Raw genomic sequence first — 19,084 nt, forward strand, 5'->3', positions numbered from 1 at the left:
TCCTGGAGGCAGGAGATTATGGGAGAAACTTCACTTTAACCAAAGGCATTTTCTATTCCTCCTGGGTGCGGAGAAAAGCTTTAAACCATGACCTGGGTGCGTCCTAAAGGCGCAGAACCGAGAAGTCAACTAACAGAACCCAAACTTCATTATGTTTTAAATCACATGATTTTTAAGCTAACCTCACGATTTTAGAGACCGGACTCAGGCTTACTGCCTGCACTGGGTTGGTGATACAGGGCCCCATGTCCTGCCTGCTGCTCCTGGGCAGGCACCCAGTGCAGGGCTGCGCTCAACCAGCTGCCCTGTCCTCGCCCACCCTGACCGCACCTTTGTGTCACATCATATCCCCCCTGGCCATTCTTGGACACCCCCGACTCAGGGCCTTTCATGGGTGTCATGTCATGGGGCATGGGCGTACGATAAGGGTGGGTATCTGTTTGACTGACACTCTCTTTCATTCCTTACATCCATACCTTACCCCCTCCCCGCCAACAGGGTTGCGGCTCCTTTAAGAGCAGAAGGGGGCGCCATCTTAGGTTCCTCCCCCATCATGTGACAAAGGCAGCCGCCATCTTAGGCTCCTTGCTTGTACCTTCCCGGGGTCACGTGAGGCAGGCGGGCCAGCTGGCAGCGGCGGAGCGGAGAGGGGCAGCAGCGGATGGGCGCCGGAGTGATGGGGCAGTGCGGGATCACCTCCTCCAAAACCGTCCTGGTCTTCCTCAACCTCATCTTCTGGGTGAGCCGGGGGATCCCTGCGGGCCTGGGCTGACGCGCTTACCCTCTGCGAGGGGCTCGGTGCCTGCGGTGGGGCTGGGGGCCGAGGGGTTCTTGACTCGCTCCCCTCAGTCCCAGACCCCCCTGCTCGGATCTTCGGCGGTGGGGCTCAGCTCCGGGCCGGGTAGAACCTTCCCCCGGGCGGGCAGGAGACGGGGGTCTAGCGCGGGAGCAGCGCCCTCGTGTAGCTTGGCGGGGTGCTGGGGGCTGCCCTGAGCTGGGGTGTCTAGTCGGACGCGGGCTCGGGAGCCCCCGCGCTGTAGCCCTGTCGGGGCTGTGCTTTGCTGAGGGCGCCGGGGGCTGCCTGGAGGGTGAATAATGCTGGTGACTGACCGGGCTGTGTCACTGCTCACACTGCCTTCCAGCAGATAAACCCCCCAGGTCTCCCCATGGAGGGGAGAGGCTGAAAACACTCATCTTCTGCTTTCTAAATAAGTTATGTCGTTTACAAGATACCTTTTCCAGTTTTGGGTCACAAAGATTCAGTACATGCAAGTTAATGTGGTAGGTGGGCTGCAGGGTGATAGGGATCTGAGAGGTACCCTAAGAGGTTTCCGAATAACCGTACTTGATTTGAGCCTGGTCATGAAGTTTTTGTCTTTTAGATCTCTCTGCTGAATTCATTCACTTTTCTCAGTGTTGTTTGTGGTCATTAATTTCCAACCATCTAGCTAGGGACTATATCCCAAATAACGTATGGTTGGGGGCAGGTGGGCACACACATTTCCTTGCAACCCTTTTAATGGCATAAAGTAGTAATGTGCCCTTGCATTATAGTGTCTATGTAACTAATCATAGACTTTTTTAATTTCTTGCAATAACTGCAATACTTTACCCTTCCCCTGAATCTTAGCTGCCTTAGCTAAAAACCATGCAGACAGGAAGACCAAAGCTTATCTGGGTTAGTAGAATAGTAGATCTTTGTAAGCCATGTTTCTAAATGTGGGCAGATTGTGCTATATTGTTAACATAAAACAGTGTCATGTTGGCTATATCAGTACACCCTAGCTTAAGTAAAGGAAACACAATTTACAAATGATATGGTGATGTGTTTAAAGTGCACCCTTTCCAGGTGTATGGATTGGAACTGGGATTACAGTAATGCAAGATTGTTGTCCCAGCTGTTCAAAAATCTCAGGCTTTGGAAGGGGTAGTGGGTAATAGAATATTAGAACACAAATAACGTTGATATAAATAGTTTCACTCTTCAAAATGGGGTTGGTACTAAATCTAATATCCCCATGTTCCATGGTGTGTGTTTTGATCTTATATGTTTAAGATGAAATTTCTCACTAAATATATATTTTAGTGACCCAGGGTGGTCCTGCAAAATCTGTATATATGTGCTGCCTCCCGTCCCAGCATTTCTGACTGGATTTGCTTACACTGAGATGAATCATACACTTGAGGTTTGTTTGATTTTTAAATCGAGTGATGCATGTGCCATTTAGCCACAATAGCCTCTATAATATCACTATTCATTTGGAGCACAGTGTATCGTTGGGAGTGGCTTTTAAAGGTAGGTTTGTGTTCTGTATTATGCTAAATATACTGTAGCTTGAACCAAATATTCATCCTGTGAAATTGGTTATACATGGTTGTAACTAGCCACGTAATTGTGTTTGTAACTGGTGTATTTTCAGAGAGTTAAGAACAATCTATTTTAACTTGGTTAAAGATATAAATTGGATTAGCTATTGATTGAACAGAACTGAGTTTGTGGTGTCATATGACTGCTTATCATAGGTTTAGTGATGTCTTCATATGTTATGTACTTGAGAGAGATTTTTTTGCATTTACTGCCTCCAAGTATATAATTGTATAGTGACTCATTTTATGTAGTGACTGTTCAAGTTAAACAGTGGTTGGACAGCTGACTACTGTCATGGGAATCGTTCTGTGCAGGGTTATGAGGTTCCTGATTTACAGTAATGCTATTACCTTGGTTTGAGAATGCATCATTTAAAATGTTGTTGTGAAAGTGTCTAGTACCATATGAAAATGTCTAATCATTTTTATTTCAGTGGGTTTGTGCTCCCAAAAATTGGATATTTTTTGGTAGGGAGTGCATTCAGGGCAGTTCTACTAATACGATCAATTGATGCTTAGCTGCCTGGAGAAGAGGGTAAGTATGACAGAATTCTGAATTCAGCTGGCTTGTGTTGTGATTTTGGTTTCACAATTTGTGGCATCAAAATGGGGAATCGTAGAATACCTTCCTTTGCAAACATCAATTCTGGGATTAAAAATCTGGATCTTCAACTTTAAATGCCAGAAGAGAAGGAAAAAATTCAGCTTTTGTTCCATCATCTAAATATTACTTCCGAAGCATCCAATGAAGTGAGCTGTAGCTCATGAAAGCTTATGCTCAAATAAATTGGTTAGTCTTTAAGGTGCCACTAGTACTCCTTTTCTTTTTGCGAATACAGACTAACACGCTGCTGCTCTGAAAACTAAATATTACTTGTTTGCTTCCTGCTCTGGGCTCAACATACTGCATTAATATTTGGGGTCAGCTTTGTTGGTTAAGTAATATGTTCCTTATTATCTCAGCCATCTTCAATTTTTCATCTTTGTGTAGTTCCAGTTCTGTTAGTTGGATCCTTCAGACTTTGGCAGTAGATTACAGCCTGCAATCTGTCAAATAACTCTAAAATCTCCTGTGATTGGTTTTATAAATTTAGTCCAACTCTGAGTCTCACGTAACATATTGTTTGATCACAGTTTTCATCATGGTCCATTCTCAATACAAATACAACAAACTGCTGTTGGGTGTCAGCGTAGAGCTCTCAGGAGGATTGTCTACCAACTTTCATCGGGGAGACTGGGTCGTAAATTCTACTTCTTTCTATCCATCAATATGCAGATGCATGGTAGTTGAGGAATTGGAACTTCCATAATGTGTTAACTCTTGAGTATTGTTGCTTTCTAAATACAGTTTAAATAGTGTGCTTGAATGCCCCTGATGTTTCGAATGATTGCATCTGAGAAGCTCTCACTTTTCACTTTTGTAGTCTGAAGACCTTTTTGTACTTGTCTCTACAGTCTTGTGTCACATCTTCAACTTGGTTCTGTGGCTTTGGTTTTTTGGTTGTTGGGCCATTTCTCATGTTCACACAGCCATCTTGTGCTTAATGCCAATGCTTATTCTTTCACTTTTTTCCCTTTAATACTTCCTCTTTCTTCATCTATAGCATCTGGTATTGGACCTGTGAGTTTTAATCTATCTAGAGCAGCATATCCAGGGCAAAGTTCACTTAATGTTTTTTTTTCCTTGATCATTTTATGCTCCATTGAAGATAATGCTTTCTTAAAAGAAACTTGTAACTTTTTTTTTCAAATTCAAGTCTCTGTCTTTCAGTATTAATGGCTGATCAGTAGTTGATCTCTGCTGTTTGGGGACAGTAGAGATTTTGTGAATTAAGAAAAGGAGTACTTGTGGCACCTTAGAGACTAACCAATTTATTTGAGCATGAGCTTTCGTGAGCTGTAGCTCACGAAAGCTCATGCTCAAATAAATTGGTTAGTCTCTAAGGTGCCACAAGTACTCCTTTTCTTTTTGCGAATACAGACTAACACGGCTGTTACTCTGAAACCTTTGTGAATTAAGCCGATCTTGAAGAGCTGTTGTAAGGCCTGGAAGAGGGACTTAAAGTATCATGTTTAGATGTTTGACAGATAGCATTGAGAATATCTTATTTTCAATATCCCCAAACTGTCCAGGTTTTGTTCTTCCATTTCATTACAGTTTCATTTAAGAAGAAACAGATCGTGTACTACTGGAGATGAGCATCTTTTGTATCTTGCTATAACTCTTGACAAGGTTTACTTTAGTGTTATTTTCACTGTTTCAGTTTATTCTATTTCTGGTTTCTACCACTTATGTCAGTTATGCTAGCATGTAATCACTAAATGCTAATCACTCATTTGCAGAACAGTTCAGCAGCATTTCTGTTTCTTATAGTAGAATAAGAGAGTCACCTACTGAACACTAACAATGAAGACTGAAAAATGAGATGGGCTATTCATTTTCTTGCAGCCCTATGTTATAAAATCCCCTGCCCATCTTTCACTTTTCCTAGAATCTAACATATCAAGTCTGCTAACAGGTAACCACTCCAGCCACTTCTCATTCTTCATCCAGTAACTTAATTTTACCCACAAGGCTGCCTTTGTCTCCAGTCACCAATGGCTATGCCCGTTCCTCCTCCCCATTAAGCTTCTAGCCACTTCTGTTACACTCTTACTATTTCCTAGTACGCACTGTAAGAACTTTACTGTGCTTTTATTAACTTTTCATAGAATACCTATCAACAAAAATGGTTCAGTCTCTCCTGGAAGCCTGCATTCCCCCCTCCCCCAATATTCGGGTTCTTCATTCATTTTATCCTGGTGATACCGCTAAACCTATATTCCCTTATTTTTTCATAGAAGGTTGCCACTGAGGCAAGTTTTAGCAATTGGAGATAGGTGAGCTGGTATGAACTGACACTGTTTTTTGTAGGGCTGTGATACAGCCAGCTTGATGTATCATCACTGGCCTTCATGCTCCTTTCCAGGCCTCTAGCTCAGAACTTTCAAGATATGCCTGTTCTCCATGCTGTGAAGATCAAGAATTCAGAAGTGTCTCTTGAATCGATATACTGTGGACAGATGCATTAAGTCAGGGGGTCTCAAACTGGGGGTTGGGACCCCTCAGGGGGTTGCGAAGTTATTACGGGGGGGGGAGAGTTCATGAGCTGTCAGCCTCCACCCAAAACCCGCTTTGCCTCTAGCTTTTTATAATGGTGTTAAATATATTTACAAGTGTTTTTAATTTAGAGGGTTAGGGGTCACACTCAGAGGCTTGCTATGTGAAAGGGGTCACCAGTACAAAAGTTTGAGAACCACTGCATTAAGTTAACTAGGGTGTTGAAACAAGCCAGCATGATGATTTCATCTTAATATGAAATGGTATATTTTAGCTGCCAATTATAACATGAATTGTCTAAAATATAAATATGAGGCGTTCTTAAAAAATGAAAGGTACCTTTACAAGGGAACATTAACAGCAAATATCAGTTACAACTTGATCCTCTCAGAAGGGTCAACCCCCAATAAGTAAATATTGAATTGGTCTACCGCTTATTGATGTTTTCTTGCCAGAGATTAATGAAGGAAGAAAGCTTTATAATTTAAAGGCTATATCTCACCGATATGGCACAAGATTGTCTTGTGCAATCAAAGGACTGCGCATTCTTTTTAAAAAGCTAGATTAGCAATATCTAAATCTTAGACATGGCAGATATTTATGAAGAAGGAATTTAGCTTTTGCTAGTACAGATAATTGAACATCTGAAGTTAGACAGCATCCACCAAACTTTGAAAGAAACAATAGGAAATCACTAGTAAATATTTCCAGAGAATTTTAAACATAACTACAATGGAATAAAGAGATGCTAAAATCTCATTAAAGTTTAAGATAGTAAATGGTACACTCATGAGCATGACTTAGTTCCAGAATCTATCCCATTGACTAACTAAACACACAATAGGGGAACGCACCAAGTTGTAGTTTTAAGGATTGTTGCTATACTGCCTCACAGGGATTGTATCACTGCCTTAGTAAAAAGGCAAAACAAAAACAGGTATATGATCCAAGACCCCTGTTGCATGGATGCTTTTCTTTACTCAGTAGGCTGAAGTCCAGAAACAGCTCTGCCTCTACCCCAAAATACCACTGGGGAAGGCTACACAGTAATAAAATTGCAGGAAATGCTGCTGACACTGGAGAATCTGGTTCCTTCAGAACAACTCTCTCCAGGCATTGACTTCAAACCACAACACTGGTGTACTCTAAATAGAGCGAGAGGTGGTATGGCAAAGATTGGTGACTGTATTACCATGTGGAAGCTGAGGAATGACTCCAAATGTGAATGTGGTAAATGCAGGCAAATATTTGAACACTGCCTGATGCAGTGCCCTCTGTCAACATCCTGTATTCCTGAGGAACCAATAACCTATGATGATGTGTTGTAAAAAATGAGGCCGAGTAGCTCAGGAAATAGATAACATACTTAAGATTACTTATAAATGGGAATATTTCAGAATAGAAGGATGTGCTCATACAGAGAAAAATACTGTTTGAGAATAGCCATTTTTATCAAACAATATTTGCTGTTTATAATATATTTCTAATCAGGAAAAGAAAACAAATTTACTGGGGGTAAAAGTCTGGAGAAGAGATGATGTATGTTATTGACTCCTGATATACTAGGAGCTTAGGCAGATAAGTGGCTTATGTAAATCAATGACAAATGAGGTCAGAGCAAAAACAAACAAGGAAGGGGCATGTATCTTCTAAATGCTTTCACATTAGAACATTGAAACATGCTACCTAATTCTTGTTTGGAGGTCTCCAGCATTCCATGTGAATCCAGCTTTCAGTGAAGAAAGGAGACTAATATTAAGGAAAATGGGAACTGGTTCTAGTAGCATTTCTATTGTGTAGCTTCTTCAAGTGTCTGTCCTACTTCTACAATCTCTGCATCTGTTCTTTCACTGTGACAACTCTGCTGCAGTAGTGGCAAAAGTAACTTTTAAAAACTATTAGTATTGCATGATCTTGGGCCATGTCTACACTTGCAAGCTTACAGTGGCACAGCTCTACCAATGCTGCTGTAAGGTTGCTTGTGTAGCTGCTCTATGCTGATGAGAGAGAGCTCTCCCATTGACATAATAAAATCACATAAATGAGTGGCGGTAGCATCCCCCATCAACACAATTCTGTGCTTTGAGTGCTTATGCCAGTGAAACGTTTATGTTGCTCGGGGAGGTTTCCACTGCTGTGGAAGTGAAGATCAGCAGGGCACTTTTGGTGGGAGGAGGGCATGTATTTTCTGGGAGTGTATACATAAACCATGTTTAAACTTTTTAAACAACTGATCATTTTTAAAACTGTCCTCTTGAAATTGATATGGCATGTTTGAATTATTTCATTTGTTTTGTTTTGAGACAGATTATCAGGCAACAAATGTAGGCCCTTGAGCCTGGGAAGATACACATGCTCAACTTGGGGGGAGGGATAGTTCAGTGGTTTGAGCATTGGCCTGCTAAACCCAGGGTTGTGAGTTCAATCCTTGAGGGGGCCATTTAGGGATCTGGGGCAAAAATTGGGGATTGGTCCTGCTTTGAGCAGGGGGTTGGACTAGATGACCTCCTGAGGTCCCTTCCAACCCTGATATTCTATGAACTTTAAACCCACTAGTAGTCCTACTGAACTCCATTAAATAGTCATGTGTTTTTAAGTTGTTGCAAGATCGGAGCCTTTAATGTTTCCAACTCCTGAGAGTTCTTACAATATTTGTTTTCATAGTGTTTTTTTTAAAATGGGGCTTATAGCCAGTAGCAGCAAAAACAAGTTGGAAAGCTAAATGTGGTATCACTGAAGGGTGTGGGATGGGGTACGGGCTATGGGCTGGGACCAGGGATGAGGGGTTTGGGATGCAGGAAGTTTGAAATATAATTTTATCCAGCAAAGGAACACTTTACTGCATGGAAAAATCTTCATTGTTCTTGTGCAGTACAAGGAATCTGGAAACAATAGAGAATCAGGTCAAGTTACAAACGTTCCCCATGAACCAATGCATACAGAAAGAATGAGTGTGATAGGTCTCTCTCTGTATATTTGAAACTTTCAGGCCAGTGGTCTACTGCCTCTTGTAATTAGAGATATTTTGTATATATAATGCTAAGTGCAAACGAATCTTAGCTCAACCTTTTGCTTACGTGGCAAAAGTAATGTAATCTTTGTTCTGAAAAAAGAAAAGGAGTACTTGTGGCAGCTACAGTTAAAGTTAATTTAGCATGTATACTTGTGTTACGTTGCTTTAGTTTTAACAGTCTAAAAATCATGAGGATCATTACTACCTTATTATACAAAAATTCTTTCTGCTTATTTGCAAGCTCTTCTGAATAAACTGCATGTAAGATCTGACAGTTGCTCTAACAATCTTTCAAAGTATACAGGTTATGAAGGATTGTTAGGCTGTCAGATCTTACACTGAAACAGTTTATTCAGAAAAGCTTTCAAATAAGCTTCAACATCTTAGTATGTACAAAAGGTAGAAACGAGGAATATCTTAAACCCCATTTGGATTTATTAACTCTTACATCTAGGCCAGATCAGACCCTGAAAAAAGACTGATCCAAAGAACTCAGTATGGTTTACTTAGCTTCTCCAAGAAACACAATACCCTAAGTAGTCATTCACAAGGTAGCCTGTGACAATTCTAGAGAAATTTTTCAGAGTAGCAGCCGTGTTAGTCTGTATTCGCAAAAAGAAAAGAAGTACTTGTGGCACCTTAGAGACAAATTTATTTGAGCATAAGCTTTTGTGAGCTACAGCTCACTTTGATATTGCATGATGCTGTATTATTTTCAAAGAATGATTATATAAATATACAAAAAGCTATTCAGATAATCTTTCCTAATATTCAGCCATTTTTCTTCAATTGACTTGTCCAACTCTTGTACCATCCTAACAGCTCCTTTCTGGCCTGTTGATGCACATCACACTTTAGATTTACCAAGCTCCCTTTCCCTCCATATGCTTATGTGCAAAGATATATTTCATGGTATGTCTACACTTATGGCAGTATGTAGAGTAGACACCGCGTGCCTAATTAGCATAGGTATAAATAACGTGGAGGATGAGGCATAGTTTAGATGGGCAGAGTACAGACACACCAGAATCCTAGAATGTATGCCCTACATGGCTCTTTGTGCCCAGCAGTGCCTCCCACATAAGTTCTTTTAAACATGTAGTGTCACTCTGTCTCCCTGTTGCCAGAGCCGTTCACTGTGGTGTGGAGCTACATGTACCCTACATGCCATCACAAGTAAAGATAATCATTCTTAAGTCATCCCTGTGGCACTGGTCACTCTGCCCTTTTCTGAACCCACTCTCGTTTGTGGGTGTTGTTTTAAGCCATATCCACTTTGTCCAAACAGATTTAAGCCTAATTATTACAGCACACAAGTTTAATTGACTTTCCTTGATTTGGGTATTCATGAAAGGTTAATACTTATTTTCTCTAGTTCAATTTCTAATATTGCTTTTACATTCTAGAGCATTATATATGAAATACATCTGTGTGAATCATATGCAATGCATATAACTGATGTCAATTTAAGTGATGTTACAGTAAGAAAAGTGGCTATCACTGAAATGGCATCCGTTTCCTCAACCCATCTGTTTTCTCTGTATTGCATCTGACTAGAGCAACCAAAAAGCTTTTACTAACTTTTACTGTAGAGCCATTGCAGTGCTGCGAGTGAGCCAGATTCTTTTCTAACTCAAACAACAGCAGAGTTGTTAAGAGCGCTGACTAGAGTCTGATGGTGATGTGAGTGCCAGAAAAAGATGACTTCAGATCTTAGACTAAAAGAAAGGAGTACTTGTGGCACCTTAGACTAACATTTATTAGAGCATAAGCTTTCGTGAGCTACAGCTCACTTCATCGGATGCATACAGTGGAAAATATAGTGGGGAGATTTTATATACACAGAGAACATGAAACAATGGGTGTTACCATACAGACTGTAACAAGAGTGACCAGGAAAGGTGAGCTATTACCAGCAGGGGAGAGGGGAGCCTTTTGTAGTGATAATCAAGGTGGGCCATTTCCAGCATTGACAAGAGCAGTAGGGAGGGAAATAAACAAGGGGAAATAGACTGGGTTTGCAAACTTGTATTTTTGATAGGCAAAGAATAAAATCTCAGTGTCTTTTTTTTTCTCAGATTTTAAGCATATGTTAGAGATTGTGTTCTTAAATTTAATTTGACAATACATAAGATAATTCTGCTTCTAACTTAAATCTTCTGAATACGAGTTTTAAACTAGTATCTTGTCTGATCATTATTAATCTAGGTTATAAGAATTTTGGTTGCAAGCTTATTTGGTTTGAATAAATCTTCTAGCTGGATGGTCTTTCTCTGCTATATAGATACATACCCTATCTTAAACAGGTTGTAAAAACACACAAAGCAGCAGCAATATGAGCTTGATATTCATGAATAAGGATAGAAATTTGGAAGTCAATGTGTGAGATTAGGGTGGAGCAGTATGTTGATTCACTTAAAATCTTATCTTCCAATGTAAATTGACGTTAAAGATTCTGGTGAATGGTAACTTAAGTGTTTAAATGTTCTTACATGTGCAACGCTAGCTTTTAAGTCTTCAGTTGCTGTAATTTAAGTGCTTTAATGAAAGTTTTTACTTCAAAATATTCATTATGATATTACTTTGATAAGCACTAGATGTTTTATTCTGGATCACCATTTTGATAGTATTAGTGGAACTCATGTCAATTTTTATTTTAGAAAGTACGTCTCAAACTGTAAAAATTGTAGAATCTCAACAAATTCCAGAGATCCTAAGATTATAGGATTGACAACTGCTTTGCATTTAAAAAAAAATTTCCTTCCCAAATTATTCCTGTGAAGCTATATGCTAAGTCTCAGCTCCCCTTCTATGAACTGGGTTTTCTTGGGTGGGGGAAGAGAGAAGCCACTTAAAATTCCATTTAAAACACAGCAGAGAAGGACAAAGGCTCACAAATGGTGCTGATTTCAGTCTTCCTTTGCACTCTCTTCATATCTGGTGACAGCTGCAGATGGTTTTTCCCTCTGCCACCTTGCAAAATACCACATTTGACAAGCCTCTTAATCCTTTGAAGTGGGGGATGACATCACTGGCACATTCACATGTTTCATTGCTAGGCAACACTTAATGTAATTCCATTGTTCCATGGCTCCCCTTTGGTTCTTCACTTTATATCCCAAATGTGCATGTCTGCCTTCCATTCTGTACATAAAATGCTAGCGTATTAGAGTTAAGCTAGAACTTCTAGTTGTCTTCCCTGTGCTAAGCAACTAGTTTTGAAGGAAATAAGCCATTAAACATAACTCTGCTAAAATGTCTCATTTTTGTGTTTTGCCCCGAGCTGATTTTTTTCAGTTTAGTATCTATATAGCACCTTATGTATTCAGTGTTGTGCAAATGTGAACTTATTAGATAACTAATTGGAAGGGGTGTTGAGATTCGTATTACTTCCATTTTATAGAGGCAGAGGTGAAATACCTTGCCCACGGCCACGCAGTGAGCCACCAGCAGAGCCATGATTAGACTTTGAGAGTGCCTGAATCTCTCATCCTTGTTTGTTCTTTCAGACTGTTACTCTGAATGCAATGTTTCAGAGTAACAGCCGTGTTAGTCTGTATTCGTAAAAAGAAAAAAGAAAAGGAGTACTTGTGGCACCTTAGAGACTAACCAGTTTATTTGAGCATGAGCTTTCGTGAGCTACAGCTCACTTCATCGGATGCATAGCATATTGTGGAAACTGCAGAAGACATTATATACACACAGAGACCATGAAACAAAACTTCCTCCCACCCCACTGTCCTGCTCGTAACAGCTTATCTAAAGTGATCATGGCCCTGGAAATGGCCCTCCTTGATGATCACTTTAGATAAGCTGTTACGAGCAGGACAGTGGGGTGGGAGGAAGTTTTGTTTCATGGTCTCTGTGTGTATATAATGTCTTCTGCAGTTTCCACAATATGCTATGCATCCGATGAAGTGAGCTGTAGCTCACGAAAGCTCATGCTCAAATAAACTGGTTAGTCTCTAAGGTGCCACAAGTACTCCTTTTCTTTTTTCTTTTTTCTGAATGCAATGTATAGTTGGATTTTCTGAATCTTCTGCATTTAACCTGTTGATTCAGCAGTCATATCTCTCAGCCCTAACACTTCTATTATGGTAAATTCATGTAGTTTATGTGAAATGCTAAAGCATAGTAAGTCAATTTTGCCTATGTTTTATGCTGTGACAAGGGGGAGGGGAAACTTTTTTTAAAGCATACTTCAAAGGTCTTCAGATATGTTAATGGCCATTTTAAATTCAATTGTTCTCCATGTCCCTTGAAAGTAGGACAAGAAGGTAATGCCCTTAATCTGTAGCAAGGGATATTTTAAGGTAGATATCAGAAAAACTTTCTAAATATAAGGGTAGTTAAGTTCTGCAATAGGCCTCCAAGGGAAGTTGTGAGTTCCCCAGCATTGGTGATTTTTAAGAACAGATTGGACAAATGTCTGTCGCAAATGGTCTAGGGTTTACTTGGTCCTGCCTCAGCACAGCGGATTGGACTTGATGACCTCTTGTTGTCCTGTCCAGCACTACATTTCTACGATTTATAAAACAAAAGTTGGTAGGAGGTAACAGGCAGGTGTAGAACCAGAAGTTCTTTAGCTCATTTTAATCAAGTATCAGCTCTGTAAAATTGAAATACTTGTACAACCGAACAGTAGCATTTGTACTTCTTTACCGCTTCTTTGTTCCTATTCTCAGAAAAGTCTGAGAAGTTGTTTGGGTCCCGTGTTGTACATTCAAGAGGACCTGTAATGGTAAAAATGTCTTTATCCTTTTTTTCCAAAGATTTGTATTTTCTCCACATGAGAATAAGACCTGCTTATGACAGCAGGAGCGTAGTTCTCAAATAGCTTCTGAAACTTTGCAGCAAGAGGAAGCTTCAGCTGAGACACAATTTGTTTTGATAGTAAAGTTTCATACTAGTTAACCGGCAGATTATTCCCTCCTCCCCTCAATATTTTCTGTCCTACATCACCATGAAGTCTAAAATTACACACAGCCAAAATTTATAGCTTTCATTGTTAACTGACATGCTCACAGATTAAGGCTAATATAGTCACTAATGCCTTAGGTGAGCAATTCCATTTTTAGACACTGATCTGGGACTTAAACTTATCCAAATACTGACTTATTTTAACTTTATCCCTGTTCATACCTTACCATGTTTACTACACCATTTAACATCATTCCAGTGTCACGTCTCGTCTTCTCTTTCTGGTAATTTAATATCTTCCTAACAACTTCCCTTCTTATAAATGTTTTAAAAAAAAAAAAAAATCCAGGCACGCTCATGTTTACCATTTACATTATTTAGGTTGCTTGTATATTAGATCTTTCCCCACCCCTGCCCGCACACTCATTGTGTTTAGATTGTAAGCCCTCCAAGGTAGGGACTCACTTCATTCGTGCAGTTATTAACACAGTAGGGCACCCTAGGCCCTACTGTAATACAAATACATAGTAGCATTAAGATATAAATATTAATATGCATCTGCAGTTAAACTACATAGCACCAGGGTCCCATCAGAAGAGACACAAACTGTATAAACCCCCAGAGCTACACTGCATGTAACTTCATATGTACAGATTGTCCGTAGCCTGTATATCATCACTTTTATTCAAGTTCAAAACAGTGTACCCCATGGGGGAAATGAAGACTTAGATTAACACCTTTTAGTATTGGAGACAATATAACATATTGAATCTGAGCTCAGATTCAGGATTAGTTTCATGTTTCTAGCTCATTAAAGCCCCCATGATGAACTGTCTTGATCCATTTTAACTCAGTTTACATAAATAATTATATTCAGGGTCATATAAAAACTCTGTAAAACCAGTTTGAATTAACGCAAAATGATCTCAGTGTTCTAAAGTGATAGTCCATTTTTTTCAATACAGCTAGCTGTTCCTGGCCTAGGGAACTCTGAAGGTTTTGGTAAAGCTTGTAACTTACTAAATGAATGTTAAGTACTAGCCAGATCTATTGCAGTATACTAATGTAGACCAGGAGACAGTGTAGTGACTATTAACTTCACTTGGCTTAAGGGTGCCCTGTTGTGTTTGACAGTCTTCCATCTGACAGACAGAATATTATAACTGAGTACACAGCATCCATTATTTTAGTTGCATCAGCTTACGTTATAGATGGCATAGTTCTCCCATTTAAGCTGTTCAGTGCAGAATTTACCTTGAGTGTTCTAGATGTTGACATGGGGCCAGGGGGATGTGAAGAGAGGACACTGGGTTCATTGTATAACTAGAAAAGGGAATACAGAGGCAGAAGTACTTGCTGCTACTGGTGTACAGTGTACTCTCTCACGGGTCCAGTCCTGTGATTTTTGAGAGTGTAATTCCATTGAAATCAGTGGAAGTCTTACTGCAGTTGGAATTCAGGATCAGAATGAGATTTTGCATGCACCAGTTTAGAGTTAGAATTTTTCAATAAGTTGCATCTCTACATTTGTAGTAGAAGGAGCAATAAGATCTTCAGCATGAATCTGCCAGTAAATTACAGCAGTGTAGGTAATGATTTCCTCTTTGTGCAGAAACTGGCTAGTTCGTACAATAATACTTTGTTTCCTTTGAAGTTGAAATCTTACCATATGTATTCTGTAGATACGCACCACACTGATAATACACAGCGATTGTCTGACTGAAAATTTTTATTTGGACTGGAGATACTACCTATTTTAAAATGGAAAGCTTGTTACATACCTTTCACAAAAGGTATCTTGGTTTTAATTTAATCTTTTCCTTACCAAATAAAAATTAATGCATCTTAGAGTATAAAACAGTTCATGTATCTGAAGGAAGAACTCTCTGGATTATCTGCAAGTAGCTAGCTGTTTGGATTTAACAGAATCTTAGGGCTTGTGGACACTGGCACTTTACAGCGCTGCATCTTTCTCACCCGGGTGTGAAAACTTGAACGCAGCAAGTTTCAGCACTTTAAAGCGCCAGTGTAGACAGTGCCCCAGTGCTGGGAGCTACGCCCCTCGTGGAGGTGGGGTTTTTAGAGCGCTGGGAGAGCTCTCTGCCGTGACTACACAAGCCACGTTAAAGTGCTGCTTTAACATTGCCGGTGTAGACTAGCTCTTAGGGTATCTCTACACTGGCAAGTTTCTGCGCCACAAGTTATACCACTTTTATTAAAATGCTGGAATTAAACCACTGTTGCGTGTCCACATTGTGTTCCTTGTGACGCTGGAGCACATCCACATTAGCAGCTCTTGCAATGGCAAAGACAGCAGTGCATTGTGATAGCTATCCCACTGTGCAACTGGCTGCAGGGTGCTTTGGGAAAGGTTTGCAATGCCTCATGGAGCAGGCACAGCATCAGATGATGCAGGTTTCCCAATCCCATTGTTCCATGAGCATCCCACTACGTTGCCAGCTGCTTTTCAACTGAAGTTGGTAGGGGGAGAGTGTGTGAGTGTATTGGGTGGGGTGGGGTGGAGTAGTGTGTTTTGGGGGGGACACTGTGTCAGCATGCTGTCTTATAAGTTCAGACAGAGGCAGGAAACAACCAGTCCTGAGGCAGGGGGAGGGAGGAAACCCCAACATCAGCCCTGGGCTCTCTGCACAGCGCGCACACATAGGATGACTAGATAGCAAGTGTAAAAAATCAGGATGGGGGTAGGGGGGTAATAGGTGCCTATATAAGAAGCCCCCAAAATCAGGACTATCCCTATAAAATCAGGACATCTGGTCACCACACACACCCCCACCCCAGCTTCTGTTCAACAGCACGAGCTGCTGTATTCCACATTAATGGTTTGCTTTGTGTCCCGAAGCAGATCAGCACAGCGTTCAAGGGCTCTTGGAAATGATGCTTTGAAAGGGGAGGGGTGCACATCTCCAGGGCTGCCGAGTTCAAAACAATGAGCAGAGCAGTCACTTGAGGCATTATGGGACAGCTTTGGTGGCCAGTAACAGCGCAGAAAGCAATCAAGTGTCTACACTGGCGGTGGAGCCTCTGCGCAAATAGCCTTACGACTCTTGTCGAGGTGGTTTTTTGCAGCGCTGCAACTGAGGAGTTTCTGCGCACAGCGTGGCTTGGCAGTGTGTACACATTGGCCGTTTGAGCGCAAAAAGCTGCTTTACTGTGCAGAAACTTGCCAGTGTTTACAAGCCCTTACTGTCAACAGTATTAGGAGTGTTTCAGAGCAGCAGCCGTGTTAGTCTGTATTCGCAAAAAGAAAAGGAGTACTCCTTTTTTTTTTTTTTTTGCGTATTAGGCGTGGTGTATGGCAGGTTATTTAGGGCTAGTCTACACTGGCATTTTACAGCACTGAAACGTGCTGTTTTTTTCACACCCCTGAGCAAGAAAGTTGCAGCACTGTAAATTGCCAGTGTAGACGAGCCCTTGGACAATCATATTAGTTCATGGGACGCATGTTTGGGAAGGGGGCACACAAGAGTGCAATGTTCACAACACAACCTCTTCCTTTCCTTATTTAAGGGTATGGAGGTCAGGTAGAGGTGAACTGACTCCAGTGTTTATCTAGTTTAAATGCAGATGAGTTTGGGGTTAGACTGGGGTTCAACCTTTCACCTAATCTAACAGATATCTAGACTAGGTAAAGCATTGGAGTTAAGGATCCACTAACCTCCACTTTCCCCAGTCTAGATATAGCCAATACTTCACCAGTCATCAGGTAAGTGTCTATAGCTGTGGTCATACAGAAGGGCTGTTTTATTGACATGCTTGCTAAGGTACTCATTATGAAATTATAACCACTTGTAGAAGATTGTGTTTAAAAAATAAACTAACTGTTGGGATTTATGGAGAATTTGATGACCCTATTTTTTTGTGTGTGTTGTGTGTAGGCAGCAGCAGGCATTCTGTGCTATGTGGGAGCCTATGTCTTCATAACGTATGACGACTACGATCACTTCTTTGAAGATGTCTATACGCTTATTCCAGCAGTGGTTATAATAGCTGTGGGGACACTTCTCTTTATTATTGGACTTATTGGGTGCTGTGCCACAATCCGTGAAAGTCGCTGTGGACTTGCCACTGTAAGTTGCTGTGTTTCACATGAATTTTTGAGGCTTTATTGCATGTTCTGATGTATATTTGGCCTTAGTGTTCCTTTTGAATGAACAGAGCCTTACTGATAGTGTTAAAATGGACACTGTCAAGTACGTTTGGGTTTTTAGATATTTACTCTTGTAATCTTGTTTTACAAGCGCAGTTTTTTTTCTTTACTTATTTTATCCTAAAACACTTCTCAGTTTTTTTGTGTTGGAATGTATTAAATCAGTCTTTTTTGGTATTGAAACTTTATCTAAGGTCCTTCCAATGTCCCTCTTTGGAACAATCTGGTTAAAGCAAAAAAGATTAATACTGTTAACGTTCTTCAGGGTACATTTGTATTCAATCATTTTAAAAAAAATTCTTTAATACACATTTGTGCTTAAGAAAGCTGAAACTTAAAACTAAAATTATGTGGATGCCACTGGTGATAGAATCTCACTACAAGTATTTTGTAGTGTTGTAATAGGAATAGGGGCTGTATTGTCCAAGCTGTACTTGTGTTTAAATTAGTACTTCGGTTTCTGGTGTTGCCGTTTGCCGTCTATTCACTTATTTTTACTCAAATACATGTTATGTATATGGTACTAATGTGTTTAAAAAATTGTGTCCCATAATAGATAAGTGTCCTGTGGGCTGTAATACTTTGGTCCAGTTTTGGTTAGATTTCATCTGCAGGTGCTGGGTGGCATTGGTGGCCTGTGATATACAGGAGTTCAGACTGGATCTGGTGGGCCCTTTGGTACTTAAACTCTGACTTGATTTCCTTGTCTGACTACTTTAACCTTCTCTTGCAGTTGACTTTGGTGTTCTCTTAAAGCTACTAGAATGGAGAAACATATACATGGCTGCAGTATGCCAACATGTGGCTGTCTTATAAATGGACATTTGCCTGAATCTTTGTTGACATTTCTGATTTTTGTTGGCTGCTGAAGCCATGAACACTCAGTTACTTAGATGAACTTAAGTACGGATGGATTATTTGGAATGATCCACTCGGTTGACTATTTCTATAAATTAGTTGCCGAGTTAATAACTTGCCTGGCAAGTTTGATAAACCAGAAAGGCAAAGTTTTGCTTTTCAAAAAGCATGTCAGTAAAGCTACATATAATATAAATATTTTGGATTGTATTTAACAGTTTGTGATCATCCTCCTCTTGGTTTTCATCACTGAAGTTGTGGTGGTAGTTCTGGGATACATCTACAGAGCAAAGGTAATAAAAACTCTTCTAAAGTCCAATAAATGTTTTGTTGTAGATTGTGACCAACCTACTGAAAAAAAACTTCCCATATTTACTGCGGGTATACTTATGTTTGGGATTTTCTAAAACTGCTGTTGGGTATTGTGAGGATATTTTGATTCTCTACATTGTATAAGATCAAATAAAGGTGCAGGCCTAAATTATAGCAAAGATGAAAAAAATCAAACCTATATTAAAACAGACTTCTTCAGAGGTCTGGAAGTAAGTAGCTTAAGGTTATGGGTTACTCCAAACTTGGATAAAAGATAGCTCATTGCAAGTGAGCTATCAGGTTTTTTTAAAAGTAATTTAATTTTATTCTGGCCTTACAACAGGGC

General features: G+C 40.2%; 1 protein-coding gene across 2 annotated transcripts in view; it reads left to right on the forward strand.

The window, feature by feature from the left end:
* Positions 1-584: 584 nt before the first annotated feature.
* Positions 585-19,084, forward strand: part of TSPAN3 (tetraspanin 3) — a 39,401-nt gene continuing 20,901 nt past the window's right edge. Inside the window, exons 1-3 of one of the 2 annotated variants that reach the window (XM_074966049.1) lie at positions 585-739; positions 17,297-17,488; positions 18,645-18,719. In XM_074966049.1, coding sequence (XP_074822150.1) covers positions 662-739; positions 17,297-17,488; positions 18,645-18,719 — 345 coding nt within the window. In that variant the 5' untranslated portion in view covers positions 585-661. Of the gene's footprint in view, positions 740-2,145; positions 2,187-17,296; positions 17,489-18,644; positions 18,720-19,084 lie in introns of those variants that run through there. The other variant, XM_074966050.1, reaches the window with a different exon arrangement.

This window comes from Natator depressus, chromosome 10 (assembly GCF_965152275.1).
Source record: "Natator depressus isolate rNatDep1 chromosome 10, rNatDep2.hap1, whole genome shotgun sequence".
Classification (NCBI taxonomy): Eukaryota; Metazoa; Chordata; order Testudines; family Cheloniidae; genus Natator; species Natator depressus.